General features: G+C 45.4%; 1 protein-coding gene across 1 annotated transcript in view; it reads right to left on the bottom strand.

Moving 5' to 3' along the window:
* Nucleotides 1-24,399, bottom strand: part of ATRN (attractin) — a 150,411-nt gene that overhangs the window by 109,965 nt on the left and 16,047 nt on the right. Inside the window, exons 2-3 of the mRNA XM_074540740.1 lie at nt 4,811-4,894; nt 456-569 (exon numbers count right to left, since the gene is read on the bottom strand). Coding sequence (XP_074396841.1) covers nt 456-569; nt 4,811-4,894 — 198 coding nt within the window. The remainder of the gene's footprint in view (nt 1-455; nt 570-4,810; nt 4,895-24,399) is intronic.

The raw sequence follows: 24,399 nt of genomic DNA on the forward strand, positions 1-24,399 counted from the left end.
CATAATTCTATGAGACCTCCATGTCTACAACATTATCTGGCTTTTGCCCTTCTGTCTGTATTGACACACTGCAAGTTTAAGTCATAAATCATGTTCAAACCCATAAATGGGGTAGTTTTCTCCTCTCAAAGGAGCCTGCACACCAAATCATCTCCAGCCCAGACAGACAACAATAATTTTTTTGTCTCTCAAAGAATCAGGATTTGGAAATGAAAACATAATACTTAAATGCTAGAGTGCAGTGACATGCCTTGTTCATTGTAAAAGCTAAAAACAACTCTTTAATTGTTTATGCTGACAAAGAGTGCACAAAAGGACACTGGCTATATGTGCTGCACTTGCCGTGTTATACATTTGGATTACTGGATCATATTTACAGCCTGACATGTAAGTCAGGCTCTAAGTTAAGAAAATACCACTGGCTACAGTTAAGAGTCTCACCAAGGGGAACTCACCTAAAAGCTGCCAGTAAGGGAGCATAAATTGAGTCTCCATCATACACATACAAGTGGTCCCAGCTGCACTCTGTGGCAAAGTGATTGAATCGAAGCCTGAGGATTGTGTTTGGCCTGTAAAGAAAAAATAAATAAAGAAAATATTTGTAATTAGCCACTCAACACACAGAGCAAAATCCCTTCAACACACTTCTCTGGTGTGAAGCTCTGGTCTAGACAAGACTAAAACTGAGTCATTTGGTCTAACTGTAGGCGCATTAAACATGCTGTGGTTCAGGGTTTTTTTGTATGCAGCTCTCCAGGTATTAAGCAAAAATTTCTTTATGGTCAGAAAACTGTGTCCTGTTGTGCAGAACACATCATGGAACCACACAATGATTTGGAAGGGACTGACAAGGATCACTGAGTCCAGCTCCTGGCTCTGCACAGGACACCCCAACAATCCCACCTGAGCCTGAGCGCATTGCCCCAGCGCAGCTGGAGCTCTGGCAGCCCTGGCACCACGGCCACTCCCTGGGGAGCCTGGGCACTGCCTGAGCACCCTCTGGGGGATGGATGAGCCTCTCCTGAGACAAAAATTAAGCCTCCCCTGACACAACTGCAAGCCCTTCCCTTCGGTCCTGTCCCCGGTCACACACAGATCAGTGTCTGCCCCTTCTCTGCCTCACAAGGAAGTTGCAGGCTGTGATGAGGCTTCCACTCAGTCTCCTGTTCTCCAGGTTGAACAAACCAAGTCACCTCAGCCACTGTTCAAACAAGCCAAATGTCCCTCTGCAGCTCTCCTGGAGCCCCTCCAGGCCCTGCCAGGGGCTCTGAGCTCTGCCTGGAGCCTTCCCTTCTCCAGGGGAACATTCCCAGCTCTGCCAGCCTGGCTCCAGAGCAGAGGGGCTCCAGCCCTGCAGCAGCTCCGGGGCCTCCTCTGGGCTCTCTGCAGCAGCTCCACGTCCTCCTGCTGTTGGCCCCAGGGCTGGGGCAGCTCTGCAGGTGGGCTCTCACCTGAGGGAGGGGCACAGGGACACAATTCCCACCTTGCATTTCGCACCAGCCCAGGCACGGGGGTTCTGGGGGCCGGCACATAGGGCTGGGGCAGGTCCAGGTTTTCAGCATGGTAAGACACTATTTGTTTCATGCCAATATAAAAAAGATACATCTAAAGACAATTACAGAGAAAGCACAGCAGATACTTAATTCTGGCTCAGCTCCAGGAGGGTGCAAACAGCACTAACATTGCTTAGACCTGAAACAAATAGAAAATGAATGTCTATCAGCAGTGCTTGTTCCCACCCCCAGCTGGAGCTGTTGAAAGGACAGACACAAGTGTCTAGGATCTCCCCAACAGTATTGCCCTTGAATTCAGATGAACTCCCTGTTAATCCTAATCAAAAAATTGTTTTAAATGTCAGCTTGCTATATAGTCCTTCCTTCCCACAGAAGGGGGAGTCTTTAGGGAGTTATTCTGCAAATGACTGTTTTTTGATAGGTACAACAATCTACTCTATGTCTTTGGAAAAGAGCAGCAGGTGGAACTCAAGGATAATGCCCTGCTTAAAGAAAAGGTACAAAGAGAATTTATGACTTCAGAACTGAGCAGCCTGTGGAGGCACAGGGGATTGCTTCTACTTGAATAGCCTGACAGCTGTAGAGCAGAAAGAAATTGTCAATCAATAAAAGCTCAGACCACAAACAAAAAGGAAGAGTCTCTTTGCAACAGCCAAGAACTGGTAGGTGACAGCCCTCATCTGTACAATCACATGGTCCCTCAGGATGCGTGGAGTTCATCTGCCTCGTTCACACTCCAGGGAAAAATAAAAAGGACTCCCCTGGGATAAGAACAGAGCACAGATACCAGCCAAGAAAACTCAGGAACGGTGCAGAAAGGAAATGAGAACACTAAGGAACACAGGGCTGAATATTTCAGCTGGGTTAATCAGCATGATTATCTCTTTTCTGTTTACCACCATGCCCTGACAGCAGGGTATAAACACTCACAGGCAGGAAAAGGACTCCAACCTATGCCTGGCTATGGAACAGGGAGGAACATTTCTGTCTTCCCAGCAAGAAAGATCTCACTTCAAAATCCATAAAGTGGTGGTTCCCTAGGAAGCCTCTCAGTAGTAGTAATTATAGGCTGGAGGAGCACCTTTGGTGACATTACTGAGGACTCATAACAAGCACCTCCATTCTGATAAAAAAAGGATTCACAATATCTTTTAAAAACAGAAGTTATAAGGGTTAAAGCTGGCTATGCTGGCATTGCTGAGGCTGGTCTGCAATAATGCTCTTGTGAAACACTTTTAAATTATTTGTAATTGCAAATAGTCAGCAGCTGTTTTCCTATCACCAAATTAAAAGAAGTAGCCACTTGGAGCATCCAACTTTTGCTCTTAACCACCTCAAACAGCTGGGCTCCTTATAAAGTTAATAGTGAGTGGTTGCCTCTCAATTTTATCATTGTGGATGGTTCTAGAGCTTAGGAATTAAACTTCCTCAACTCAAATAAAAGTCTGAAGCAGATACAATGAATAATTCCTCCAAACCCATCAGACCTCCTAAACGAAGGACCACAGAGTGGTATGGGTTGGAAGGGACCTTCACAACCATCTTGTTCCAGCCCCTGCCATTGTCCAAGCCCCATCCAGTCTGTCGCAGGGGCACTGCCAGGGATCAGGGACAGCCATAGCTGTTCTGGGCACCCTGTGCCAGGGCCTGCCCACCCTGCCAGGGAACAATTCCCAATTCCCAAGGTCCCATCCAGCCGTGCCCTCTGGTAGTGGGAGCCATTCCCTGGCTCCTGTCCCTCCATCCCTTGTCCCCAGTCCCTCTGCAGCTCTCCTGGAGCCCCTCCAGGCCCTGCCAGGGGCTCTGAGCTCTGCCTGGAGCTTTCCCTTCTCCAGGGGAACATTCCCAGCTCTGCCAGCCTGGCTCCAGAGCAGAGGGGCTCCAGCCCTGCAGCAGCTCCAGGGCCTCCTCTGGGCTCTCTGCAGCAGCTCCACGTCCTCCTGCTGTTGGCCCCAGGGCTGGGGCAGCTGTGCAGGTGGGCTCTCACCTGAGGGAGGGGCACAGGGACACAATTCCCACCTTGCCTTTGCCATCAGCCAGGGCTGGGGTCAGGGGCTCGGGGCTGGGTCATGTCCAGCTCTCACCCAGCAGCACCCCCAGGTCCTTCTCCCCAGGGCTGCTCTCCAACCCTTCCCCACCCATCCTGTGGTTGTGCTCTGCCTTGCTCCAGCCCATGCAGGACCTTGCCCTTGGCCTTGTGTAACTTCATGAGGTTCACACAGTCCCATATCTCTGGTCTGTCCAGGCCCCCTTTGGTGCCACTTCCTCCCTTCAGCACCTTGCCCACACCACATGGCCTGGTATCCACTGGCAGATTTGCTAAGGGCACCTTAACCCACTGTGCATGTCAGCAACAGATACATTAATCACAGGGAGAAGACTAAGGAAAAGTGCCCTCTGGGACTGTAGCAAATTCTGATTCCCCAAGATGCTAAGAGGCCTCAGCTTGCAGTGTGCAGTGCAAGTTCACACTCACACAACTCCTGCCAATTCACAGCCCTCTCTACCTGCACATTCAGGGAACAACATGGAATGTGACTGAACACACAGATGTTATCACATAGCATCATATCTGACCATGGAAAAGCTTTAGAGACTAAACAAATGGATCTTACAGTCCTGGTACCAGCTTGGTTCTATCAAAAATATATTTCAACAAGTGAGATGCTCTGAACTGCTGCACCATCAATCAGGTGTCAGAGGATAGACATTAAATATGCTACTCCTAAAAACCTGTGCAAGAAATTGCTGCAAGCAATATAAGGATCAAATACAAGAAGGGCAGCAAAGTGAGGGGAGAGATCTGAGAGACTTCTCCCAGTTTAGAAAACCTTTGCAATAAAAGGTCAGTGGTTCCTCTGAAGTCCTCATGGCTCAGTGAGTAAAGAAACATCTGAAGTTCATCACTACAGAAACTGATTCTTCATGAATAAAAGCTTTCAGAGCTTTCTCTTGTTTCTCATACTTCTGAAAAATCCAATGTGCAGTGAATCCCATCATCTGAATGGCCAATGGACAATGATTAAGTTAAGTAATTCATAATCCTTCATTATTTACAGAAGTGCACTGATTTTTGTTCACCACATGCTGTTTTAACACAAACCTCTTAAACAGAAGTCAGTTTGGAGGGCTCAGTTACACAAAAATTTATTTACCAAGACCAATTAAGTGTTGCCCAATTTAGCTTTTAGAATAGCCAGAAAGAATCGTGAGACTTAACAATATTCAGTGCAGATAAAACTCACCTAAAAGTGCCAATAAGCAATACAAAATTCCAAGCTGCTTCCAACACTCACCTTCCTTCAATGAGCCAGGTGCATTTTGTCTTGTATTTGTAATTTCCAGGCCCATCTGTGACATACCCTGAAGGTTCAGTGAGTCTGCAAAGAAAAACACAAAGACAAACATTATTGTCCAGTGGTTTTAAACATTCAGAAAGGATTCTCTAAATTCTGAAGATCCATCATTAGATTATTATTTACTTAAGAGCCACTATAAACAAACCAACTATGGCACGACAAAAGCCAGCTGGGAGTCTCCTGTTGAATTCTCTGTGCAGGCCTTCTGATGACTGTTCCTCAAGAATGACATCACTTCAAGAGTGATGGTTTCTCTATCATATTGATGCCACGGTTCCTAACTTGTATGTATGGATATACCACTCAACCAGCACAAGGAATTCCCCAACAGAAGCTAAAATTATTCCTAAACTATTTATTTACACAAACTGTACCATTGCATGTGGTTCATATGAAGGCCATGGTGCAACCTCTCACTCATTCTGTATTTGAATCTCCACAAACTCCTTGACAAGCTCCTGGACGGAGGGCTGGACTGACCCCCAAGCCCCTGGATCCCAGGCTGGACTGGGCTTGGAGCCCCCTGAGATAGTGGAAGGTGTCCTTGCCCATGGATGGTGTGGAATGAGAAGGGTTTTAAGGTGCCTTCCACCCCAACCATTCTGTGATTCTGTATTGTTATCAACATCTGCAAATGCTGCACAGTGCAAATTCTACTCCAGCAAAAAAAAACATTGGGATATGCATTCCTGTCTCATATGAATTTGTGAAAATATTCCAGATGAGTATTGCAGAAACTGCTGAAAATAAATGACAGGGAAGGATGGCAGCAGAAGGCAGCAGCACCTGAAGGTGCCCAAACACCACGTTCTGGTAGAGCACACACTGGCACCCAGACCAGGATTCCTTCCTAGGCCAGTTATAAACTCCATGGTCGGTACACTGCTGGAGCAAATCACAGCCCTCTGGCAAAATTCAACTGTCCTACTTACAACACAGCTCTAAAACAAAAACACTCTAAATTTAAACTTGGCAAAAAGAGAGAAAAGCAAGACCAGAAATTCCTCAAACCAGTATCTTGGAACCTTTTCTGTGCCTTTCCCCAGTGATCTGTTAATGCTAACATCTCACTTTTTAACACTTTTAAAAATGTGGGCTGAGTCAAAGATTATTTTCCAAATTCTTTTCCATCAAGCATTTTTAAGGTTGATCTCTGATTCAAATTAAAAAGGCAAAACTCACAGGTTTTTGAAAACCACCTTCCTCTGTCTCCAAATGAATTTATTACAGTACTTTTCAACCTGAGAAATTGAGCTGAAGATTTTAAAAAGCCAATCACTGAAGTTCTGCAGAAAATGGACATTCAAGCAAGTGAAGAAAAAGCTGAGGTTTTTGGAAGCACAAAAAGCATCTGGGTCCTCTATGGAGACACAGATGTCAGTGTAAACCAAGATTAGATTAAAAAAAAAAATACACATACAGAAGGTACAGATTTAGGCTGGATAATGGGAAGGCATTGTTCCCTGGCAGGGTGGGCAGGCACAGGTGCCCAGAGCAGCTCTGGCTGCCCCTGGATCCCTGGCACTGTCCCAGGCCAGGTTGGACACTGGGGCTGGAGCAGCCTGGGACAGTGGGAGGTGTCCCTGCCACGGCAGGGGTGGCACTGGGTGGGGTTTATGGTCCCTTCCAACACAAACCATTCCACGATTCTGTGATTTATATTTCTTTTAAAATTTCAACATCTTAGAAAATTCAAACTACTTATCCACCAACCAGGAATTCACAAAACCAAATGAAACTTCCAAGTTGGAGGCAATAACATCTAGTCTTTTTGTCTAAAAAAATCATACTTCTGAATATAATATCCATGTAAAAGCCATGAATCAAACAGTATTAACACTGATAGAACTTTGCCTACATCCAAGAGCAGAGATTCTGAAAACCTGAGGAAGTCTCTCCAGCTATAAACAATCTCATGCCATGTGGCAAGCTCTCAGGGAACCTCTGCTCATAGAACTGCAACAATTTTATCTGGAAGCAATTTCTAATTCATTCACCACAGATATGCTACCAAGAGTGATATAAAAAAAAAAATAAGATAATCTTGTTAGTACTGTAGCCCCAGGCATGTCGTATCTCAGGAGAGAAAAAAAGAGAGCATTTCAACACCCATGTAATTCAATGAACTTTCAGCAAAACACTGGACTTAGTTTTAAAAATATAAGTCAAACTTCTTTGATCCCCTATTATCTGTAAGTTTCTCAGACTGCTTACTAAACTTCCTGCCATTATGGACAAATAAGGGATATTAAAAATCTATAATCTATTATTAAAATCCATTAATAAAAATCGATTAAAATCTATAATCAATCAGAGTTGACATGTCTGAAAGGAAAATAAATAGCCTGCACTGCCAGGCTAGAGCAGGCAGTAGCATCCATGTTCTTCTATAAGCACTCTCCCAGACAGAAATAAATCTTCAACACAAAAGCAAACTGAAATTAGAATTTCATCTTTCCATTCAAGACAGAAAGATGAACTAATCTCCAGGCTGCAGTACAAAGCAAACAGGCCCTGTTCCCCATGCTCCGTGCTGCCTGTGCCACAGAGACACGGGGCTGGGGTTGGGATGGCTGGCACAGGTCCCACATGTCCCACAGGCCTCTGGCTCGGTCTGCGAGCAGAGCCTTGGGAAGGGAGCACGGGAGAAACTCCAGAAGGAAGAACACCGCAGGAATGAGGGACTTGGATGTGGGAAGCTCCCCTGACACGCATCAGGCTGCTCTCATAGAAGGCTCCAATCCCACGTAACCTGTGTCACCATCACAACCAGGCTCCAAGGCCTCTGGGCCCAGAAAGCTTCGGCCATGTTTGTGATGTGGGGTGAGGGTTAGGCCCTGCCACTGGCTCACAGCAAGCCCTGCAGCTCCAGGCTGGGCCAGAGGGCTGGGAAAGGCCCTGGGGCTGCTGTGACAGCGGCTGGGCACGAGCCCAGCTGGGCAAGAGGCCACTGAGGGCCCCTGGGCTGTGCCAGCTCTGCAGCGGCAGCACGGCCAGGGCAGTGCCACAGTGTCACTGTACTGGCACTGCCAGGGCACCTCCAGTGCTGGGGCAGCACTGGAGGGGCTGGAGCGTGGCCAGGGCAGGAACAGAGCTGGGAAGGGGCTGCAGAATCCCTGAGGGAGCTGGGCAGGGGCTCAGCCTGGAGCAAAGGAGGCTCAGGGGGCCCTTGTGGCTCTGCACAGCTCCTGCCAGGAGGGCACAGCCGGGGGGGTCGGGCTCTGCTCCAGGGAACAGGGACAGGAGCAGAGGGAACGGCCTCAGAGGAGGGTCTGGGTGGACAGTGGGGAAACTGCTCATGGAAAGGGCTGCCCAGCCCTGGCACAGCTGCCCAGGGCAGGGGTGCAGTCCCCATCTCTGGGGGGATTTCACAGCCCTGTGGATGTGGCACCCGGGGACATGGGGCAGTGGTGGCCTTGGCTGTGCTGGGGAACAACTGGCCTTAGAGGGCTTTTCCTACCCCAACAATCCTGGGATTCTAATGTAATTTTATGACTCAGATGCAGAAATCAGACACCAGAAAATATGGAAAACAATCAAACACCACTTGTCTTTGATAACTTGGCGAAAGGTCTGGCTGCCACACAGGAAGTGCTTCCCTGTAGCTGAACATTACATCTCCTGCTCTGCAAGGAGCAGCTGCTACACCCTAGGAAAACAGTCAGGTCCTGTACTACAATACTTACAAGGCTCTAAACTACAACATCAACTTTAAAACCTCCAGGGTAGAAAAAACAACTGCAAAGATGCAAGGATCTATTCACAAAACTCAGATTAAAACCATACATAACTGTACTGCATAAATACATATGTGTACATTCATATACACACAACGCTTAAGGCTTGTTTCAAACTTCACTGTTCACAACAGTGTTGTGTACACTAAATTTTTCACTAATTTCCAAGCAGACTGCCATATACATGAACCAAAGTGAAAGAAGAGAGTAAGGGAGAAGAACCTTCAGCACACACATATTCCAAGAGCTCCAGCCTTAAGTGCTGCCTATTTGAGCTTTTTTTAAGGAAAAGGCAAAAGGGAAGCAACGACAAGGATGAAGATTTAACAAGAAAGAACTTCAAAAAGAAAGACTTCATGCAAAAGTGTTCTGCACATTTAATTGCTCCCCACTCATTCTGGGAGCCCCTGAAAAGCAGAAAACCAACACAAGAAAATCAGGCAGCAATCAATGGTATCTCCTGGGTAAACAGCCAGATCTGATATTGGAAATCACCAGAAAAATTCGAAGGTTCTTTAATATTAACGTAATAGTAGGAGCATATATTTTTCAAATACAAATTAGTATGCACTGAAAAAAATCCTCTGTGGGCAGGAACTGTGCAACACAGCAAAGCCTCAAAGCTGTTGACTAATTACAATCTAATAAATCTAAAGCAAGCCTGTTGCTAGTGAGTATGAAAGTATGATTACTTCAAAGCATTGTGACATTACAGGTACATTATATGCTGGCAAGAGGGTTTTGAATATATTTATTTTCATCAGAAGTATTAATAAAGAAAAAATGCAGTTTGGCCTTTCTTTCATTACTCTCCAGAAAAGGTAAGCAGGCTGGTTTGGTCTATAAAGCACATTAAAATTTAACCTCCAAGTGTCATCACTGGATCTCAAAATGGGTTTGTATTACTTTCAGTTAGACTGTAGTGACACTGACAGTGAAGACTCATCAGCATCTTGTGTCTGGAGAAGCTTCACAGCCTTTTCACGAATAAAAACCCCAACCAAATAATTAAAAACCAAACAAAAAACCAAACCAACCAAACAGAACCAGCAAAATCTAAATAACCAACCAAAACCACCAAACAAATCCAAAAGCCTCTTGTCCATCCTAATAGTTGTTAAATCTAGAGAGAGATGCAAGCAATGAATTTTCCTCCTTTCTTCCTCCTCCTTCCCAAGTGCTCAAGCATTTCACAATTAGAAGTCACTGGTTTGGGTCTATTTGGAATTGAAGGCACAAAGAAAGGGCTGTTACAGCCTCTTACAGGAACAAACACTTTCTATCCTAAATTGATTAATAATATGACTTTGTCCATGTTCTCAGCAAAAGCACTGAGGTTAAAGGACATTTATTATAAGCAAATGCTTTAATTTATAGGCATGGAATAGTGATCAGGCACAGTAGGGATGAGAGAAGCAGATAAGCAATCCACACAACTATTTCATTAATTTCTAATGAAGAACAACTAAATCCCTTCTTCTGCCACCTGGGTTCCACACCACAGGTAAAGCTAGGAAGATGTAATTAATTACAGGCCAGGTCTCACAGATGAAGGTAATGACATTACTGCAAAATCCACTTTGATAAGGATTTTCCCTACGCAGCAACAGGTACCTCACACAAAGACAATCAACTACTCCAGGTGCTCAGAGAATTCTCTCCTCCTCTCTCTTCCACATACACAGTCTCCTGAGATTACAGTCCTAAAGATGAGCAAACTCATGTGAAGGTCACTGCTGTAGCATAATCATGGAAAACCAAATGTTTTAGGTTGGGACAGACCTTAAAGTTCATCTCGTTCCACCCCTCTTCCACTGTCCCAGGTGCTCCAAGCCCCAATGTCCAACCTGGCCTGGGACACTGCCAGGGATGCAGGGGCAGCCACAGCTGCTCTGGGCACCCTGTGCCAGGGCCTGCCAACCCTCACAGTAAAGATTTTCCTTACAGTAAAGATTTTTATCCTAAATACATATTTTTTTAAAACAATTTGAATTGTAACAATCATTCAAATTACCTCACCTCAAGACTAAGACAACAGAAACGATGAAGGAAAAGCTGATTTGCCGCCTCCAACTCCATTTTACCACATCAGAAGCATTGAAAAAAAAAACCAAAACCAAACCACAGAACCGTGCTGGATCCCAAACAACACCAGCCTTTCCCCACTGCTTCAAAACCATCATTTATAGAGGCTGCCTTGTGCTCCTACTGCGTTTGTCACACCAGAAACACGCTGGAGCTCCACTCTTGTTTGTGCCTCTAAGTTTTACATTCAAACTGAAAATATCCCAAATTCAGGTCCTTTCATATTCTCCTATTTCTTTATTCCCAGCCTCATCTCAGAGACCACAGAGCAGCATTTATTCACTGTATAACCACAGCTTCATCTCTGCTGAACCAACCAGCCAAGCTACACTGTAAATGTCAACATTACTGTGTAACTTTACTAGAGATTTTTCCCTCACTCAAACTTACCAGGTAAAACAAATAATAAAAGATATTATTATTATTATTATTATTATTATTATTATTATTATTATTATTATTATTATTATTATTATTATTATTATTATTATTATTATTTCACTGAAGGAATGCATTCTTCACACAAGCAGCACCTTTTGTGCTGTTTGCCAGCACATTTTTCTGTGCCATTGTTCTATTATCTCTATATTATCTTTGATCTCTGCTTTCACACTGCAAGAACTCCAGTCTTGGCATGTGGGATCTCAGCACCTCAGGACTGAGGTGCCGAGTCACCGAGACCACCCTTGGGGGGCTCGGGAGTCCTGGAATGTTGCCAGAAGTGTCTGGTGGCTGGACTTTGATCCTACACAGGAGACGACACCTGTATGAGGATAGGAGGACTTCACCGGGGTGAATGGTGAAGGGATTAGTTAATTAGAGGGTGAGACACAGGATTTAAGATTGCTGTACAGGGGGGGTTAGAGAAGTAAGATGGAGGAATTGGGGCGTGTCCTGTCCTTCTTCTTCTTCTTCTTCTTCTTCTCCTCCATCTTCTGTGGTGATGGTGGCACTTTGGGATTGGTCATTACTGAAAGTGCACCGGACAATAAGAATAAAAAGGACTGGGGAAAAATGATAAATATTGTACAACGTAACTATGGGTATAAAGATAGGTGACTGTCCGGAGGGCAGGACAGAGTGTGCTCATGGCTGGCTGCTGAGCAGACCTCTGTCGGGCCGAAAGAAAATCTTTTAGATAAACAATTAATAAACATAAAGACCGAAAGAAGAACTGAAGCCTCTTCTCGTCCTTTGATACGCGGGCTGCCCCAAGGCCACCCCGGGCCCTTCCAGGCCCTCCAAACAGCCGAAAACCGGACATTGGCACTCTGATTTCTTTGAACACCTTCCCCAGTGTCTGTATTTTATGCAGAAATATTACCATGACAAAAGGCCAATTCATGAGGTCCCCTTGAAGGCCATCCATACCCACCACTTGTACTTGAGGCACCAGCCATGCCAATGGTGGACACTGCAACAGCTGTCTACTAATCTAGCCCAACAGTTGCATTCTGCTTTCCCCATCTGTTCCCAAATCTACTTACTGGATCTTGGCCTAGTTCTTAGAAATAAGGATAATTTAGCTGAAAGTGTCTGTAATGCCCAGAAAAATGAGAGTCTCATCCTTCCCTGGTGGTCCCAAAATGTTCCTGGGGTTTGTGGTAGGGAGTTGTCTTACACCAGGCAGGAGGAGACAACAGAGCACAATGGAAGCAAATGCATCTCACACATCATAAACCATCTCACTATAGCAGGAAAAGAATATATCAATGTCACAGCACAGTGCACAGTCATGACAGCCATAATACACAGAGGATCACCATACCACATCAGAAAGCTTCACCCCATACACAATAACACCATGACACTTCAGAAGGCTTCAGGTATCTGCCCTTTCGGTTCTCCAGCCCAGCCTTTCATCCCCTCATGCTCACACATCACACCTGTGTGCCCTCTGCTCCCTCTGTGGTTGCCCAGCACACCTGGGCACCCCATGGCTGTCAGTGCTGCTCACCTGGGCAGCCCATGGCTCACCTGGGCAGCCCATGGCTCACTGCTGTCAGTGCTGCTCACCTGCTTCTCACAGCTGCACCCATTGGGGATAGGACTCACCCCACTCCCAATTAGCACAAACTGTGTACCTAAATATCAATCCCTCTCTTTCCCTGGCACACGACTCCCTAAAACCTTGGGGCAGGAGCCCTTGCAAGTGTCTTACTGCAAAACTTGACTGCCTGCCAGCCACATTATTGCAATGGTCAAAGAGAATCATCAAAGGCTCATGCACACAAAGTCTGTAAGATGAATTCTCATCCCTTTCCCAAAATTAGAAATATTCAATTATTCAATGGATCTCAAGCACCTGTACAGGTGTGCTGTACTGTAAGCTGCAGTACAGCACGCCTGTGACCCTTGTAAATAAAGCCTCATAATGCAAACTCTTTAAAGCCCACGTGCTCAGAATTGACAGACATCAATCTTCTCCTCCAGCTGGAGAGCCCTTCACTTTGATAAGCTTTCAAGTTGTCAGGCCTACATTTAAGGCGAGGAAAAGCATTCATTGGCAGAACACGTGCTGTACTGTGAACAAAAAGAGGTTAAGCAGCTGACTTAACCTTCAGGGCAGTAGGAACCAGAGCAAGTGCAGTTTCAGGCCATCCCTGTGGAGCAGAGGACCATTGTCCTGCTGCACTTCCTCAGACAAATGCAGGTTTCTATGAGAAATGTAAAAGCAGTAGCAGCAATCCCTTCTGTTTTCCAGTGCTGTATATGAAACTGCTGCCTTATTCTTCCTAAACACTAAAACCCAAAATAATCCGTTGAACTCTCAGTAAGTCCATTTAGACTCTGATTTAGCTCCAAACTTGCCACCCTCCATCACTGCTGATTTTTAGGCCAAACGCAGAGTTCAGAACTTGGTAGTCGCACTTACAGAAAAGCACAAGCCAAAGATCAGTCAGTCTTGCAACAGAAGTGAAAATATTGAGACAATCTATAAATAAACATCACAGCCTGACCCACTTTCCTAACAGGGATAGAAATAATTCCTTTTATTTCCTTCCTGACATTCAAAAATTTTAAGCTACTAAGCAGCAGTGTTACCTGCTGGGAGAACTGAGCCCTAAAAAAATAAAAGTAGTTAGGAAAAAGATTGCTGTTAACTTCTGTTTGGTTCGGGTCTCAAAACCGAGTTTTGACACAGATCCTCAGATATAGATCCTTAAAACAGTCATAGTACATCCTGAAATCCAGAGGGGTATTTGTGAACCTGCAGAATGACAAATCCTCTTGACTTTTTAAAGAAGCATGTTGGCTGAAAAAACAACATAAAAACATGCAAAGATCAGGAAATTGATAATGAAAATACTGTATTTATTAATGAAACAAATTCTCAGCCAATATCATAATTTAATGACACCTTGATTAAGTAATAAGGAAGATGTTCTCTAAGATGCCACAAGTAGTAAAAATAATACAACAGAAAAGGAGCCTTTTAAGCATAAAATATTAAACCTGAGCGAATAAGGGAAGTGTGGTCCCCCAGAAAAAAAAAGTCTGTATGTTTATATGATACAAGGATATTCTACCTGTCCCACAAATGTCCTTCTCCTCACTTGTATTACTGTAAAGAATGAAAGGCATGTAAATATTTGTCTTGAAGGAGGGGGCAGAGAAGACTTTCATTGAGGGGAGGAGAAGTTCACAGAGCACCAATAATAAAATAAATGAACAATTTATCACTCCAATCTCCTAAAATCTATTTAGATTATTCTGTTTTCCACCTCATTTCAGTGAAACTGCTCGCAGACAAAATCCCTTGATCCACATGCCCTCTCTATTATACCAGTCCCTCAGCACACCCATCTGGGGGGTTTAGGAGAGCCCCTCAAGCAGGACTGTGATCACTGGCTCAGAGAGCAGAGGCCAGGTCAGTGCCAGCGCTGGCTCAAGAGCCCAGCTGAGATTTGAGCTCTCTTCCCTCCCACCAACAGCTGCTGACACCATGCTGAGTGCTGAGGGTGACACAGCTGAGAGATGGAATGGCACCCGCTGGGACCTGGACAGGATGGAGAGCTGGGACAGTGCAAAACTCATGAGGTCCAACACGGCCAAGTGCAAGGTCCTGCATGGGCTGGAGCAGGGCAGAGCACAACCACAGGATGGGTGGGGAAGGGCTGGAGAGCAGCCCTGGGGAGAAGGACCTGGAGGTGCTGCTGGGTGAGAGCTGGACATGACCCAGCCCCGAGCCCCTGACCCCAGCCCTGGCTGATGGCAAAGGCAAGGTGGGAATTGTGTCCCTGTGCCCCTCCCTCAGGTGAGAGCCCACCTGCAGAGCTGCCCCAGCCCTGGGGCCAACAGCAGGAGGACGTGGAGCTGCTGCAGAGAGCCCAGAGGAGGCCCTGGAGCTGCTGCAGGGCTGGAGCCCCTCTGCTCTGGAGCCAGGCTGGCAGAGCTGGGAATGTTCCCCTGGAGAAGGGAAAGCTCCAGGCAGAGCTCAGAGCCCCTGGCAGGGCCTGCAGGGGCTCCAGGAGAGCTGCAGAGGGACTGGGGACAAGGGATGGAGGGACAGGAGCCAGGGAATGGCTCCCACTGCCAGAGGGCAGGGCTGGATGGGATCTTGGGAATGAGGAATTGTTCCCTGGCAGGGTGGGCAGGCCCTGGCACAGGTGCCCAGAGCAGCTGTGGCTGCCCCTGGATCCCTGGCAGTGCCCAAGGAGAGACTGGATGGGGCTCAGAGCACCCTGGGACAGTGAACAGGGTCCCTCCCCATGGCAGGGGGTTTGGAACTAGATGACTTTAAGGTCCCTTCCAACCCAAATTATTCCAGCATTCTATCTTTTAGCACCTGCAGAAGTAATTGGAAATAATTCCCAACTTCACAACACAAAAAAGCAACACTCACGTTTGCCAATATCCAGGAGAAAGAAAGACAGGAACAAAAAAGCTGTCTCCTAATTCTTAGTTTTACAGGAACTTCTCATTTCCACATACATAATGGTACAGAATTGTAAACACTTCCACAAACACTTCATCACTTCTTCTCCTTTTCCTTTCCCAGTTCAAGCCAGCTGTTTCTCACTCCCACAGATTGTTGTGCTAAATTCATTATCACAGTAAGAAAAAGAATGATGATTTGCAATCCCTTGCAGAAAAGCACAAGTGGCATTTTCCCCAAACTACTCATATTAATGAAAGCAATTTCACACAACATGGGAAAAAAAAGGAGCTAAATACCAAACACTTGGAGTCTAATGAAGACAGGTGTACACAGCTGGCTTCCTTGAGAAGCTCCCCTTCGTTAAGTAGAACAAAACTCAAAACTAAAGAATAATTCAGATGACTTGAATTTAAGCAGGACTGTATAGACATAAGAAAAATGTGAATACCAAGCACTTGTCCAGCTGCATGTTCTCACTCACCTATGGGATGGGAAGTCACCTGCAGCACTTTATACTCAAACACGCACCCAAAATCCTGGCTTTACACAGAGAGAAAAGGCCAGACTTCATGTAGCTTTGATTAAATCATCTTAATCCCTTCAATGAAAACTTACTACTGCTGGCACAGGTCACTTTAACCACACAAATTACTCCACCAGCCAGCTTAAGCTCTTCCACCAGCTCCTGGAAAGAATTAAATAAACTCATGGTGCTCAAACCATCCCAGTGTTTATTTAAGAGCCTGAGCAAATAAACCAAATGTGAAAGTCATCCAGTAACTCAACAGCTCCAAACCCCAGGAGGTGAGAAGCTGGAGGGAATTTCATATGCCAGAGTATGTTTGTCAGCCTCACTGGACCAGTCTAAATCCCTTAGAGAATGGGTGGGTTTAGGCACTACAGACTGCTATGCCTTTATTAAATGTATCTGCACAATAAATTTTACAATCCAGATCAGGTATTTCCTAACCCACCAACAGATATTCTTGGCTATTAAAACACCAAGTCTTGATTCCTTAGCAGGGCAGAAGAAACTGCAAAAAAAGTTGGTTTTGGAAAATAATAAATCCTTCTGCAAAATAAACAGGCTGGCAGAGCTGGGAATGTTCCCCTGGAGAAGGGAAGGCTCCAGGCAGAGCTCAGCGCCCCTGGCAGGGCCTGCAAGGGCTCCAGGAGAGCTTCAGAGGGACTGGGGATAAGGCCTGCAGGGACAGGAGCCAGGGAATGGCTCCCAGGGCCAGAGGGCAGGGCTGGATGGGATCTTGGGAATGAGGAATTGTTCCCTGGCAGGGTGGGCAGGCCCTGGCACAGGTGCCCAGAGCAGCTGCGGCTGCCCCTGATCCCTGGCAGTGCCCAAGGCCAGACAGGATGGGGCTCAGAGCAACCTGGGACAGCAGAAGGTGTCCCTACCCACGGCAGGGGTGGGATGGGATGGGTTTTTTTAAGGACTTTTCCAACCTAAAACACCCTGTGATTGTATGACTTTTTAAACACACTCCAATCTAGCAAAGACGACATGGAACCATTTTATTTTTGGAACAAACTTTGAAAATATAGAAACAATGCACTCATTGACACATTACACAGAATTTGTGGTTTGTGTCAATGCTGCCTTAGCAACAGTCTCACTACAGTATCTTCATAATCCAAGCCCTGTTAGCATTTCTTTCTAGGATAAATAGCTCTGGAGTGTTTGTCTGTGAATCACTCTTGGTTCAGGGAAGGTCACACCGCAGCCTCCCGACTCCTCAGCTGCAGAGACAGATGTTCCTGCATGGTGGGGGAAAGATGAGGGCATTATCTTCTCTTCTAGTAAGGCAGTGTCTGACATGCAGATCTCTTGATAATCACTACAAAGAAACCCTTCCTTCAAAAAAATCAAGAACACAAAACAACAAATGCAACAGACAAATAGGCCAATCAAAAAATACTGCAATTGTGGACATCTGACCCAGCCAGCAGAGAACTCCCTGAGGAAAGGTGTAGCTGTAAAAATCATTGCTTGCATCCCTAGCCCAGCCATATGCACCTCTCCTATTGCCTCCAAAATGACTTTGAAAGGAGTTATTCTGGGACGGTAGTGGGGAAAAAATGAAATTCCATCTGCTCGCAACAGATTTGTGACAACAAAAACAAAGACAGTGGCTCAACACTAGTTATGCAAAGTTTTGAAATAACCCCTCACTTCACCAAGCTGAACATGACTGACAGGCCACCTCTCTACTGAACAACTCTAAAGAAAGTCCCAACTTCTTATTTAGGATTCAGTCACCACCAATCTTTCCTTGCTCTGGCAATGTCCATAGGAAATGGCACTAAGATGAAGGAGAGTTTAAATTAGATTATGAAGAAATTATTCTCTACAGGAGAGATGAGGCCCTGGCACAGGTTGCCCAGAGAAGCAGTGGCTGCCCCTGGATCCCTGGCAGTGTCCAAGGCCAGGCTAGATGGGGCTTGGAGCAGCCTGGGACAGTGGAAGGTGTTCCCACTAATGGCAGAGGAATGGAATAATATGCAAGGGACTTTCAGGTACCTTCCAACCCAAGCTATTCCATGATTCTAAAAGTCTGTTTGCACTAACAAGGAATTTTGCACAAAATACTGCTGTGCTTGCCTTAGTTTATTAAGAAAAACAGGAAAGGAAAAGGTTTTGCCTCATTCCACTTTCCCATTTAGCTTCTTACATTTTCACTTCATTATCTCTATTCACAACCAAGATGCCTTAAAACATTATTTATAGGAGAAACATTGACCACCCCCAGTCCACACCCTTAAACCTGTAAGGAAAAATTCATTTTTGCCTCAAAGTTGCTCAAACAAAGAAATGCCACTTCACTGTACCCTATGATGGAGCACTTGAGTGGAGCCCTGCAGAGCAGGAGCCCATGAGCCACGTCACAGAGAGGGAGTGCTGCCCTGCAGCGCGCTCCAACACCTGTGCTGCCCATGCTCAGAAGCATTCCAAGGTGCTGATATGACTTGGGTATCCACCAGGCTCTTTTCCTCTTGGATATATCTTTGTTCCAGGCCCAAAGCAACTCTTGCCCTGCTGAGGGGCTGAGTAACACACACACCTGTAGCAGAGGTACAACACCAAGGGCAATCTTGGTGTCAGCCCTCGTTTCAGATATTTAACACAATAAATACCAAACTTCAGGTCAAAGGAGGAAAAAAGCTGAATGTTTCTTAGACCTAATCACAGATGCATCAATGCATCATAAGGTCAGTACTTCCTCTCATCTCCTGTGCTTCAAATTAATCTGTCAGAGATAATTTATTGCACAAGAAGTGAAGCAAACAAATAGGTAAATTCCTTTTAGACATATGAAAAATCCAAAGGTACCAGGCACTGGACAACAGCTTTCAGGAACCATTTTGTTCTTATGCTAAAATTATCTATGCAAATGTACAAATAAAAATTCATGGTTTCATGACAAAAATAATTTAAAATATGTCTGCACAAAGTTTCCTAGGAAATTTTAAAACTCCCACAATCCAATTACAGAGCCCCACTGAGGATCCCAAGAACCTGGACCAGGAGTGCTTGACCAGGTGAGGTTCCCATAGCCCAGGTACTGTAAACCCCTGTTACACCTGAACACACAGAGCTGAAACCTCAAAAAGGAAACATGATTGCCAAAGCAGAGGGAAAAGTGGTGCCCAGCTCTCAGGAGAGAGATAAGCTCTGGGAAGAAGGTGAGCTGTCACAGTAGTGTGTGACAGGGACAAGCAAGGGCAGGTTGGGGGACCCAACTTGGTTTTCCCCTTCATCCCACCCGCGGCAATGGCTGCTTTCCTGCCTGCCAAGAGCTCTGCAGTACTATTCTGAGCTTTTTGCATCTCATTATTTAATTTATTTATTAAAGGCTGATAGGGGAAAAGGGAGGCAAAACTTGCTGAAAGCATTTGAGTTTTATTTAGATTAAGACAGGCTGTTCAAATTGGCTCAGAGTCAAATGGTTCCACTAATTACAATCTGTAGTTCAGAAAGAGTGGAAGCAGTTCTTGGTTAGCTGCTACAGCTGCAGAACTCTTCACTTAGGGGTGAGTTTCTCATCTCAGCAAGGTTAACAAGAGGAGTTTAAAGCTCTTGGCAATTCCCAAACCATGAAATGGCATTTCCCAGGAAATTAGTCGGTTTAAAACTGAGCTGTAAAATTAAAGCCCCTTTACTGCTCCCCATTAGTTAAATATTACAGGTGAGAAAGCAGCAGCTGGCACAGATACAACCCCAGAACTGCCCCAGTGAAAGGAGCAATAGGAGTAACAGAATCAGAATTATTGGGGTAGGAGAAGCCCTCCAGGATCACCCAGTCCAACCTGTGACAGCCCACCTTGTCCAACAGCCCAGAGCACCGAGTGCTGCATCCAGGCCTTCCCTGGGCACCTCCAGGGATGATGGAGGCTCCACCACCTCCCTGGGCAGCCCCTGTAAAAGCCTGAGCTCCCTTTCCAGGAAGGAATTCCTGCTGGTGTCCAAGCTGAGCCTGCCCTGGCCCAGCCTGAGGCCGTTCCCTCTGCTCCAGTCCCTGTTTCCTGGAGCAGAGCCCGACCCCCCCGGCTGTGCCCTCCTGGCAGGAGCTGTGCAGAGCCACAAGGGCCCCCTGAGCCTCCTTTGCTCCAGGCTGAGCCCCTTCCCAGCTCCCTCAGGGATTCTCCAGCCCCTTCCCAGCTCCCTCAGGGATTCTCCAGCCCCTTCCCAGGCAGCTCTGTTCCTGCCCTGGCCACGCTCCAGCCCCTCCAGGGCTCTCCAGAGCTGCCCCGGCAGTGCCAGCACAGGGATGGGCACTGCCCTGGCCATGCTGCCACAGCCCAGGGGCCATCAGCCCCCTGTACACCTGGGCACAGCTGGGCTCATGTCCAGCAGCTGTCACAGCACCCCCAGGGCCTTTCCCAGCCCCTCTGTCACCTGGAGTGCTCTGTGAGTTTGCTGCACTCCAGAGCAGGACTCAGCACCCAGCCTTACTGACCCTCAGCTCGGGGGTCTCAGTCCATCAGTCCAGCTGCCCTGACCCCTTTGCACAGCTTCCTGCCCTCCAGCAGACTGACACTTCCACAGTTTCTTGTCATCTGCAAACGTGCTAAGGGTGCACTCGATCCCCTCATCCAGACCACCAGTAAAATGTAATAAAACTGGGCCAAGACTGAGCTAATACCTGTTGGTATCAGCTCTGCTAACCCTGACCCAAACCCTCCAAAGCAAGGAGGACAAGCAACATTTAGGCCTTTGCCATCAACTCCACCATAAATCACATGATTTTTTTGTTTGTGTTTTTTTTTTGTTTGTTTTTTTGTTTTTTTTTTTGGGTTTTTTTTTGTTTGTTTTTTTTTTTTGTTTTGTTTTGTTTTGTTTTGTTTTGTTTGTTTGTTTCCCCCTCTCCCTAAATAACTGTCTGGTATTTCAGGGACAGAAAAGGCAAGAACTGATAAATACTGAACGCTCATTTTAAAGATGTGGAACGTTAATTTCAATGTTTAACTAATGTAATCATTTTCTATGTGGGGGCAACAGCTTTAAGGCTGAATCCAAATGTGTTTCATGACAGCAAACACAGAAAACTCTTGAAAGCCCACAGGGCTTTACAGGCAAAGACAATTATTAAACACACCCCCAGGACCTTTTACAACCCCTTCAACATCAGAGGGAAATAGGAGTCTTGCACAGTTCATACTACATGTGCTGCTGCTTTGGAACTCAAAAAAATGTAGTTATTATTTGCATGACACATTTGCTATCACAGTGATTTCACGGTGTCAATGTTGGTTCCATAATGATCAATATGGAATTCCCTCATGGACAAAAGCCATGGCTGATGCATTTATTTGGAGTTTGGTCTGAGCTGTCTCTTGCCTGTGATCCTCATTGCCACACACTGAACCCAAAAGCAGTTATTTTCCCAGGATTCTACATTCTCTCTTCTCTGGAGACAAAATTATTTCTACATGAGCAGCGCTGTGACTTGTCAATAAGCACAGGCTGCTCTGCCAGACAAACAACCTCACCCAGCCACTAATTTGCTGCAGAGCACTTTGCATCCTGCCTATCCCATCACATTCCCACAATGCCCTAACACAGAGGCACTGGCAAGAGGAGGATTCTATGAAAGGCTCAGTGTAGTGAACCATCACATGAAAATTAAATGTTAATGCAAAACTTTTGCAAGGTTACTAACAGTATCACTTCAGCACTGCATTAAAAACAACCACTTTTTAACCCTAAAAACAAATCAAAAAACAATTATCTAAGTAAATGTAGGGGAGGAAAAAACAGTAATTTGCAAACATGCCTTACTGACATTTCACAAAACTTTAACCTCACTTCTGTACAGGTTCCACCCTTCCACACCAAAAATACAATGTTCCACATGAGGTTTTATCTGAATCCAGTGGCTGAAATTAGTGTTTCAATCCTCTAAGCACAAACTTCATCACATGAACAGCTACTACACATCACACAAGGCAACTAAGCTTGCTTCAAAAAAAAAAAAAAAAACCAAAACACACCAAAGAAAAAACAAACACTACAACATTGTAAGGAACGGGAAAAAAAATTACTTCCTGCAAGTTAATTTTATATATAGCAGAACACCTTCAAAGCCTTGTGAGGCTCACAAAGAGTCATGGTTGTCAGGATTCCTCAACCAGGGGGTTTGGGGTGAACTTCAGTTCCAGACAGAAAGCAGAGGGGGAGACACCCCCAGCCTGCTCTGCTGTCAGCAGCTCTCCATGAGAAGTGGTAACATACGCACATTGTTTTGCTCTAATTTATTCCATTTGAGGCTGCTGTTCTATATTAAGAGTGTGACAAGCCTTTATGTTTAGTTAAATTTTAATATAAAAGTATTTTTTCCATTTGAGAAAAAGCTGACAGGGTGACTGTTAAGAAATAAAGTATCCACCTGCTCCCAATGAACTGGAGAGCAACATGTAACAAAAAATAATAAAAAATATTTTTAAAACAACTTAATAGGTTTTTAAAGGGAAGATGGCATGACAAAATGTTCTACAATTACTGACTTCCAGTTCCAAATCTGAGTAGATGTCACTGGGCTGTAGAGGGAGAGATGCAGAGAATCATGGAATGACTGGTGCTGGGGTGAATCATCAACATCTCCGGATTAAACATGAGGACTAGTTCCATTTTAAAATTACCTTCAGTAATTGAAATAGTAATTTCAGTGTAGCACCCATGAAGCACTGTGGAATGAACACCACCCGGTTCTTAGACTGGTAAAAAACAGCTGCAGGCCAAGAGCATTTGCTGATCAACAGACATAAAAAACTTAAAGAGAAATGACTGCCAGAGAACCTAAAAACAAAAACCAGAAAAATCCTCTTCACAAACACATGATTATAAAGAAACAAACTGATCAGAGAGTGATGATATTATCCAGAAGATATTCCTACCAGGGCTTTGAACCATAGTATCAGTTTTCCTCCTTCTCCTCTCTGCCTTTTTCCTTTGTCTTCCCAAATGCATCATGCTGACAAGTAACAACCATTCAAAGAACCAATTACTGTTTCTGGGTCTTTTTTTAATGTAATTTCATCTTGAGAGGCTTCTTCTGTAAATCCCTGTGAGTGGGAAGCCACCTCAGCCCTGTTCTGTCACTCCATTCCCCCTGCTCTGCCCAGAAGATGGTGTGATCTCTGCACCCTGCTGCATAGTGGCATCATCAGTGATATAAGAAGTGCACATCTCTTCACTTTTCCATGAATGAAAATACTACATCAGGTTCCAGTTCCAAACCTCTCCCTTTCTTTCACAGTGTAAGAAACTCACCAATAAAGCTGAAAGAGAACAAAGTCACTGAAGCAAAACTACTTATCAATATAAACATGGCACCTGTGGCGGGTGCATCTCACTGAGGAGGCACACCTCCCCCTAAAATGTACAAACCTTTATGCCCTTCCCTGCCCGGGGGTGTCCCTATCCCCTCTCCCACTGCCTGGGTACTCAGGAACTTCTATTCTTTCAGCTCCTACTGCACTCAAACCAACAGCTCCTCCACCCTCACCTGGTTTAACAACCATCACTTGACTCCCCTTTTCCACGCTGCCACACTCCCTCCCGAGCCCTAGCCTTGTGCCAGCTACATCTTTGCCTACGTGACATTAACTATACATTCTTATGGCTGAAGCAAAACATTATTTTACCCCCCACAATCCACCTCCTTTTTATGTATCACCTTTTTGCTGAGGCCCTTGGTTTGGTTATCTGTCTGGCCGCTGTGGGCTGGGCCCTATTTGCAAAAAGTTTCTATTCACAAGTAACAGTTACACTCCAGACCTGTTACTTGGCAAACTCCTGTTTGTGCTGAGCTAGGCTTATTCCAAAATTTTAGGTCTTTGTTTCCTGCTGAGGTGCACAGCTTTACTCTAGCTTGTGTAAAATAAGATGTAGGTCGTCTTCTGGTTTCACTCTGTTCTGATCTCGCCCCCTTGGGACCATGATCTTCTGGGCTCCTACTCTTTGACTAGCAGCTGCTAGGTTTGGGTTCCCTGGCATTCTGATCACCTGCATTTCTTCTACTACACTAGCAATTAACCTGATAAAACAGGGAATAAGACAAGGTATAAGCAATAATCCAGCAAAGGCACATAACAGAAGCCCATCTTCCTCCATTAGGTTTTCCCAAATAGGTTATCCAAGGACTGAGAATCCCACAGTGTGTTTCATTTCTGTACTGGCACATAGGCAAGCTTTCTGATGTTTGAGCCTATGTTCCTAAATTTTGGACAATCCAGTTAGGTTTGTGCTCCACCAGGGATCCTTTCCTGACCTTTTGTAGGTTTATCAGAACAGGATACCATACTAAGCC

This window comes from Zonotrichia albicollis, chromosome 5, assembly GCF_047830755.1.
Source record: "Zonotrichia albicollis isolate bZonAlb1 chromosome 5, bZonAlb1.hap1, whole genome shotgun sequence".
Lineage (NCBI taxonomy): Eukaryota > Metazoa > Chordata > Aves > Passeriformes > Passerellidae > Zonotrichia > Zonotrichia albicollis.